Consider the following 9,065-nt stretch of genomic DNA (forward strand, 5'->3'; position numbering starts at 1 on the left):
TAAATGTTCCGATGTCCCGGTTTTTCACAAATGAAAGGTGGCAACCCTAGTAAACTGACAGCTAATGATCCAAACGCAAATATTCATGTAGGCACTGTCCGACCGCACGGCGGAAAAAAGCGGCCGCTCCAAAAAGGCGCCGCGGCACCCGCCTTTTCTTAAAAAAAAAAAAAAAAAAAAAAAAAAGACAAGCCGGACAGTATGTATAATCTACGCGCTAATGTGGGGGTCTCCTCTGTAACTTGTTTTACAAATTGTAGATGGGGAATATGACTTGGTCTGAAGAAAAAAAAATCAGATTTTTTTTTTTTGCTTTAACCCCCGAGGCTTCACCCAATCAATCATCAACAATGCAGAGATATTTAGTGTTTAATATTTTAATGACAGTATAGCTGTATACTCTGTTAAAAGTAATTCCTCATCAACAAGAGCACAAGTAACAGTAATGATGTTGATTTCAATCAGCATGGCAGCCAAATGACATGCATAATGTTTATGCATTTGATTAAAATATAGGAATTATTAGTATCCTGTCTGAATCACTGAACAAACACCCTAATTATTTGTTTGCTGCTTGTAAATAGCATGTGGAGAACAATGTCTTTCCACAAAAATTGCATTTTAGTCAAACCACATTATGCTAAATTGCACACTTCACACCATGAACTAACTCACGTTTCCCTACATAAGAGTGGTCTTGAAAAAATGAATTGCTGATTATTCTGTTATTATTTTCCATTATTTATATATATTATTATATTTGGCTATTCCAAAATGTAGCCTACCATTAGTGTAAATGCTTTCTTCTTGTGGTTCCATATACAGAGCGCATCCTATTGAACATTTTGGGCTGCGGTGCCTCAGTGGCCAGCCAAGCCTTGATGCTATTCTAAAATCGACCATCTTGGAAATAAAAAGGTCTTTGCTTCTGTGTGGGGATTTACTGGAGACTGATCAACAGGCTATGTGTATGAATCTGAACACTATGCTCTACAACTAATGGATGCCTAGCCTGTCCCTGAGGATTGCGCATCGTGGTCAGGTCTCCTGTATATTCTGCCCCTAAACCAGTAAATGAGCTTCCCAAAATGGTCAGAGGAGGGAAGTCATTTTAAAGGCCACCTCTGCAGAGTTCATCCTGGTTATGTTCTGTGTGAAACAGTGCAACATTAACTGCTGTACAGAAAAGCTCCATCAATAAAATGCAATTAAAACACGACACGACCAATATCTTCTTTTCCTTAGAAGCACTTTGTTGTCTTTTCTCACACGATTTTCTCAGATTACACATCTTTAGTAATTCCGCGAATTAGTAATTTCTTTCCCTCCATGGAACAATCAGGGTTGACACTATCGCATTTGTTTGGTTAACTGAGGATTTTAATAAACGGAATGAAATTGGTGGAAAATGAAAACGGCTAATTTAGCTGAAGTATATAATCAACAAAAATCTTAATTAAACGGACATACAACTGATCATGATTTCCATTGTAGCGATTGTTTAACGCATATTGTAGCGGTTCCAACGAATTACTTGCGTTGCTAACACCCTGCTCCTAACCAATCGAGCGACAGTATTACACAGAGGTATACCAAATTGACACTGGGATAGTTATATTTGTATCGCTAACTTATCTCCCACTAGCATACTAAGAAATCTTACGTCAGAGTGTTATTCTTAAAACAAATTGGTGCTTAATCACACAAATTGTGTGAAATGAAAAAACCCCATTTCATCCAGTTATTTAAAAACAGATAAACCAGTGGGCCCTCCCCCTAGTGTCATGTGGCGCTTTGGTGCTTTCCAGACGCCATCGCCTCCTTGGCGCGGGGTGTTGAATGTGTTTCTGTGCGCAGGCTATCAGATCGTCTCGTTGGCCTGGTACATTGAAACTGTCTTTGCACAGGTTATTAGGTCGCCTTCCAGTAAATTTACCATCAGAACACTTCCGGGGGTTGCACTCTTCACTTCTGTCCACTCACTACAGACAAAAATGTCTTTCAGACACAGATCCAGACATTACGATGACCGGAGGACAGATGATAGCAGGTGAGGTGATCTGATTTAATCTGCAGCTAGATTTTGTGCGAACGATGGATTAGTTGGCTGCATTGAAGATGTTTTCTTTGTTCGGATCTCGGTTGCAAGTAAGTCTAGAATAGATCAATGAATTTATGTAAAGCTTGCATGCTAGCTAGCTAGCTTGGCGCGCATCGGAGATACTGAAATCTTCCGCAAAGTGTGTTATTTAGTCTACTTGTGTGTGTTTAGCTAGGTTAGTTACCTGTGATTGTACGGGTACACATTACGTGGGCATACTAATTAGCATGTAGGATTGTACATTTTGACTTGCTCTTTAAAGGGAAGTATTCGTGTGGGATACAGGAAATGTAACATTTGCTGACTATCGTCTCGATACAAGTGGCTAATGTAGCTAGTTAGGTAAGTTAACTATCCAGATGTTTTACAAACAGAATTGGATACTTTGTGAATACTGGCCCAGTTTAGTTATCAATGTTAAGTAGCTGATTAATTAGTATGTAATGTAGTGGAGTCAATGGCGCATTAACAAGTTTGTGGAATCTATTGTATAGCTTACTGTGCTAGCTAGCTGGCTAACTGTGGTTATGGTGTTTATCTGATCTAAAATGGCGGTTTGGCGCGAACTTTAAATCCTGTCCCGCTAGCTAGCCACATGGCTAGCGCGGTTAACCTACGTCAAAAAAAGCCAGTTAGCTACCTAAGGCCCTAGGGGCCTTCGTGAGTGTGATAGCAAGCAAGATATGTGTGTTAAATATATTGAATACATTAATTGTTTTTAATTAGGATTTGTCTTTAGTTTGCCAGTTAGCTAAATATATGCTCTCCGCTAACTAGGAGTAATCGGGGTGCGTCACGTTGGTCCCATTGCCGAAAGCGAGGAGCAGACGGTAACTTGAGGCCGCAGGATGACCCAAACTTCACGGTGTTTGATGATGCAGAAAAAGGGGTCAAAAGCCTTAGACATCCCGACAGCAGGCCAGCAAGGTAACACGTATAATGTTCATTGATTGTTAATCCATTGTAACTACCTGTGTTCATGACTGCAGAATGTACTGATAGGGCTTGTTATTTGTGCAGACGTATCCAGCGCTAAAGTATCTTTCTGCTTTTAGTTTTACTACTCCTGAAAGTGCCGGACCAGTGTCCCGATGCGCCGACTGGGGCAGCGAAGTGGAACAGGAGGAGATCCGTTCAGGCGTCCGTCGCGACATGCAACGGTAAGTTGTAGTCGCATCAAAGAAAACCCTCAAATTCTGCAAATCACATATGTGTTCAGACAAAATACAGACCGCATACCGAGTGGTCGCTTTCTCCTGTGTTTGTTTCATGAAAATGTGCACCAGGGTAGCCACATCGTTAGTCGTTTAATGTCTCAAAACACGTTTCAGGATAATTTTTTCTCCTCCATCTATACCACCTAAATAGCATTATGATATGGTGTTTGTTCAGAACGTCATATGAAAGAATTTTATTAATGTCATTCATTAATTGTACTTATGTGAACTCATAGAGACCAACAAAAGTGCCTACAATGACCAAAACGTGCCTAAATAGTCTGTTGTGAAGACACACATTGCTGAGATGATGTTTGTGGCTTTGTTGAGGACAGGATGTGGGGAACAGCAAGATCCTGAAATTTATTTGCTCTGCAGAAGCACTGCATCCTCAGACTCCCTCTTGCACCTGCTGTGGCAATTGGCAGAATGCTGTATGTTATGGAATAACTGCTCTTGGTTGCAACACTGATATTGTATCGTCTCTGCTCTAGCCTAACCTTTTAGTATGCACTTTTGTAAGTCGCATTGTATAGTGTTTGCTGCAACTTGAGCATGTTGGATCTTAACTCACGACCTGTAGGCTTTAGGAATGTAAAGATACAGCTGTGCTTTCAACATGAATCTTTGTGTCAATGCTGAATGAGAGTTCATCCATACCAGTGATTTTTTTTTTTTACTAATTTTTATTCATTTTAATGCAGTAGTTGGGATGAAACAACAATGCTTGTGACAATCCTAGTTATCTTTGAGTATTTGGTGTCATTTCAATGGCATATAATGAACTAATACTCTACATTGCTTTAAAAGAATAGAATAATTTTGAATAAGAATAAGTTTGTGGAATGATATTGTATGGGTATGTATTGAAGTGAGTATGATGCATAGTATTCCAGTTGACTTCTGAGGTATGAATATTGTATTAAGTCAAAAGTTTATACCCCTAGCAGGTTTGGTGCTGTGTCCCAGCCTCCAAACCGCACAGCCTGGTGTGGTGCAGTGCTCTCTAGCAATGATGTTTAGCCTGTGCTTGCCTCTCCCTGCTTTGCAGGTACAGGAGGAGAATCCTTGCAGGTGACTTCAATGAACGGGAAAGGAAGACCTCGTCAGGAAGGTGTGTGTTGAGTGTATGAAGGGTTCTTGTCAGTCTGCCAGCTGTAACCCATGCTTGTCCAAAATGTTACTGTAAGCATATGTTGAAGCCATGGTTTTTTTGTTTCCCTTTGTTTTCACTTTGAGTGGGATTGGTAGGTTTTCTTCCAAAGGTAGCTTTTATTTACATTACATTAGATGACATTCACTTAGCAGATGCTCTTATCCAGAGCAGCTTCCAGCATGAGAACAGAAGTATATCCATCCAGGTTCCATGAGCAACAATGTCAGATCTGGTTATCAACACTCCTTGACCAGTGAGTGTGAGTACATTACCACAAGTTATGTTCTGCTAATACTACAAACAGACAATAATGACAAACAGCAATGCTACAAGTAAATAAGCAACAAGTAATACTAGTACAAGTAGATTCAGTCTGAAGGGGTGGGTCTTCAGTCTGCATCAGAAGATGGTCTGTGATTCTGTTGTCTTAACATCCGGGGGAAGTTCATTCCGCCGCTGGGGGACCGACGTAGACTGGCACCTTGGCTGAGAGGAGCTCAGTCGTGTTGCCAGACTTCTGTGTCTGATGGAGGAAAAGACGGGAAAAATTTTGTGTTATGGAACTGGTATGAAAAGCCATGAGGGGGGATAAGAGTCAAGGGATTGCATGTAAAGAGAAGAGGAAGGGGCTGAGTGCAGAGCCTTGAGGGACACCTGTAGGCAGGCTGTGGAGTTGAGACAAATCATCATTCCAGGACACCGTGGAGCAGAGTCTGGAGAGGTAGGATTGAACCCAAAGAAGAGCTGTGTCTGTCTGATTCCCAGTGTAGCCAGTCTTGGACAAGAGGGTGTGGTCCACTGTATCAACAGCTGCAGAAAGCTCCGAAAGACTTAAGACTGAGGAGTGGGAGGATGCTCTGGCTGATTGATGAGTCTCAGAATGGAGAATAGGACAGTGTCTGGAATGACCAGTCCTAAAGCCATACTGGTAGGGGCGTACTTATTTTTAAATGGGCTTGGTGCTCTCCTTTGTGTGTCTCCAGCTCGGACTCCAGAGATTCCCCCATCCCTGCTGAAATGGAGACAGATGAGGTGGTGCTGATGAGGAGACAGAAGCAAATCAACTACGGGAAGAACACCCTGGCCTATGACCGCTACATCCAGGAAGTGCCGAAGTGAGTATGTGGCTGTGGTTGACCAGCAAAGTGCTGCAGACTCCCCCAGTGGCTGATGGGAGGTGCAGTTCAAAACTCAACAAGCTCCCCATTTTCAAGCTCTTGGCTTTAGCTCTTGTCATCACCCTGACTAATATTTCTGGGATCCTGTGTGTTGAGCGTGAGCTTAGCAGTTCAAAATCTGGACTAAAACAGATTTCTGCGGCCTTCAAGCTAGTAACCCTTTTACACCTGAGTGATTTGTTTTCATCCTGTGAGTGGCTCTAACTAAGCAATTAAGATATGATTTGGACCAGAGATACATGGATCTCTGCTGATGTGCAGTCTCCACCCTTAAGGGAAGGATGACAGTCTCTCCCAACAAAATATCCAGCTTTTTAAGAATTTGAACAAGCTTTAATCATGAAACTCAACACTCTGTAGTTCCACCTGGAGAATTTTAAACAGTGTAAATGATAAATGTGTATATTGTCATCAGTTTATTTTAGGTATGTCTTGATAGTCACTTCTAAAGGATAATCTGTAATGGCTAAATGCATAGTATTGGCATAGCAGAGATTTGGATATATGTTAAATATTACTGTTGTCAAGTTGCAGTCATTGGAGCTCTTCTTGATTGGCTATTCCAGGCACCTGCGCCAGCCGGGGATTCATCCCAGGACACCCAACAAGTTTAAGAAGTACAGCCGACGGTCCTGGGACCAGCAGATCAAACTGTGGAGGGTGAAGCTCCATGCCTGGGACCCTCCAGTCCAGGAGGGCAGTGACCTGCAGGCTATGTATGTACTCCAAAACCAGACCACACACACACAACTCTGTCAGCATGCTCTGCGGGAGGAAGTGTTTGTGGTATAAGCATGTCATTATAATATACAGTAGTATATTGTAAGAGAGGTATACAAAACCAAAGTACAATGTAAGATGCATCAACCAGGGCTGTTACTACATCTGGTTTTATTTTCTCTCAATTACTGTAATTGGTGGTTCAGTGCAACGCAGATGCATGCATATCTTCTATTCTAAACCACTTTAATAGTAACTGCGTAGTCTAATGTATGCATCCCACTGACGTCTGAAATGTACAGTCTTAGTCTTGGTAGAAGAGATTGAAGGATGTTATAATCTGTCGTCATCAATGTTTGTTTCCTTTTTTAACCAATCAGAGAGGAGATAGACCTTGATGAAATTATGGAGATTGAGTCTGGGACAGGCAACTCTGTGGAGTCTGGAGCAACTGTCCAGTGCCCCAAAGCCAGCAAAGGTTCTATGACTATTCCAGAGGTAAGTCCTCCAGTCTGTCTGTCCTTTACAAATGCCAAGTCCAATATCTGCCACCTCCAGGACAGTTCAGATACTCTCTCAAGGAATTACACCTCCCTCCCAAACTAGTAATTCCCTCTGAAAAAGGTGGGAGCTGGCCCATCTCCATTACATCCACCATCACACTGTTCAGAGTTTCTGGAAAAGATGTCTCTAAGGATTGTGGAAAAAACTTGAATCAATATGCACTGGGTCTGGAAAATGGAGTGCAGCTGTCAAAGCAGAGAACAGGTTACAGTAACCCTACATGTTTACGATCTATGATCACAGATTCCTCATTGTGTTGCAGGACTCCTGCTCAGGGACCCCAAGCAAAGTCATGAAGACTGAGGCAGCCTTCGATTTGGAGATGTGTCTGAATGAGGTGGAGGACAGCAGCAAGTCGCTCGGTTTGTGACACTGGTATGCCCACGTGTGCGTGCAGAGCTCTCACCTGCCATGACTTCGTAATTTGCGGTGGGAGGGAAGAAGTGCGGCCCGCAGATGACGACGTGAGCCGATCATCCAAAAGGACTGCGTCACCTCAGACTCCAGGAGAGGCTGGTGCATACCATTTCCCACCACTTGCCTCTCATTCCACAGGGATCCTTCCAGCAGGGTGATCGCTTTACTGTCTTTGATCTAAAGTGTTTTCCTTTCATGCTCTTAAGTTTGGTGCATATTTCACAAGTTCATTGTTCGCTGGGTTTGTGTGTACATTTTATGTAAGTTTTTTTAAGATTGTAACTTTTTACTTTGATATGATACAAAATGTTCTGTGTGAGTGTTCATTGGGGCATTTTATCTTACCTCTGTTAAAGTAAATAAAGCTAAAACAATGCCAAAATAAACAGCTTTATTTGTATAACATTGTTGAGAAACGCCACTGTTGGGATGAGGATGAAGACCGTGCTATTAAGGTTTGATAAAAATGGCCAGTGTTATCTCTCACCTGGATTATGCTTGCCTTGATCTGAAATTGAATGCACAGTGCTGGGGACTGGATAGAAGTTATGCATATAAATTACATGGGTTAAAGATCTCCGGCCCCACGCCGGAAATCCGGCACGCAGTAGATCAGACAATACTAGCGTATACAGCACTGATATTACCAGACTGGAACACAGTTTTATTAGAAACAATCACTGACATGTTTTTTTCGGGTGAGTTTTAACCAATGGTAGCCTGTTTAGGCAACGTACTGGCACGAGAGCACTGTTATCCAATCGGCAACTAGTTTCAACTTTCTATGAGGCGGTCCCAGGAAGTATTTGCGGGGACTATCAGTTGATTACTGCACAATAGGTTAGCATGCATTCAAATAAATGGAGCATGGAAGCGAAACGTGAAGGCTGGTGCAGACACGAGCACACTAGAACAGGGGGGTGAAAAATAGATGGCGATAGGCTTGGTTAGATGAAAACAGTCCTGACGACATTGCCTGTCACATTGGGCAATGTTTAGCGCAGAAGCTGTTAAAACAGATGTTTTCACAGAACATTGACGAGTCCACAAACTGCAACATGGACAGAATTTTCATGGTGATGACATGGACAATGTTTTAAAACAGCATCTTGCTATTCGACCAGCTTTTATTGAAGTTGCAATTTTCTTTTTTTAATAGCATTTAAGAAAAAGGAAGCACTTTTAATTTAAGCACAGTAATACACAATTGTATTAATGTATTTTTTGTTTTACAATTTGAATCAATCAAAGCTGTTGTGGTAACACTAAATGTACGTGTGTCCCATTTTGCGAACATTTCATGGTCAGAAAAATTTGTTGCTTTAAACCCTGAAATTATGTATGTGTGTGTGTGCTTGCCAATTCTGTACCTAGAGAATTTGCACCAATGACTTAAGATGCAAGAGGCTGTTCAGTCAAATTGTACTTAAAACAGAACTCTTAAGCATTTAGCACAGATTATATTCACAAAACATATAATATGAGATGAATGGGAAGAGAGGACCTATACAGAAAAGGCAATAGAGCAGATTGCCTATGGTGGTAGCCTTGAAAACATTTAATCTATGTTGTTTATCTAATCAATCATGTTATATCTTTCAATTATGCACATGTGTTTGAGATTATGGAGGACATAAAGAAATTACCAGAGAATACATTAATATACATACAGCTAATTGTGAGGGAGACAAAAGGTGAAAGTTTCCCCTCAG

The 9,065-nt window shown here is 41.6% G+C and overlaps 1 protein-coding gene across 1 annotated transcript; it reads left to right on the forward strand.

The window, feature by feature from the left end:
- The first annotated feature begins 1,824 nt into the window (after window positions 1–1,824).
- On the forward strand, window positions 1,825–7,700 carry LOC118793389 (stem-loop binding protein). Its single transcript, XM_036551552.1, has 8 exons — window positions 1,825–2,050; window positions 2,879–3,028; window positions 3,157–3,261; window positions 4,370–4,432; window positions 5,458–5,589; window positions 6,219–6,368; window positions 6,753–6,870; window positions 7,199–7,700. Exons 1-8 carry the CDS (start codon window positions 1,995–1,997, stop codon window positions 7,304–7,306), a joined length of 882 nt encoding a protein of 293 aa, XP_036407445.1. The 5' UTR covers window positions 1,825–1,994; the 3' UTR covers window positions 7,307–7,700.
- Window positions 7,701–9,065: the final 1,365 nt, after the last annotated feature.

This window comes from Megalops cyprinoides, chromosome 18 (assembly GCF_013368585.1).
Source record: "Megalops cyprinoides isolate fMegCyp1 chromosome 18, fMegCyp1.pri, whole genome shotgun sequence".
NCBI lineage: Eukaryota > Metazoa > Chordata > Actinopteri > Elopiformes > Megalopidae > Megalops > Megalops cyprinoides.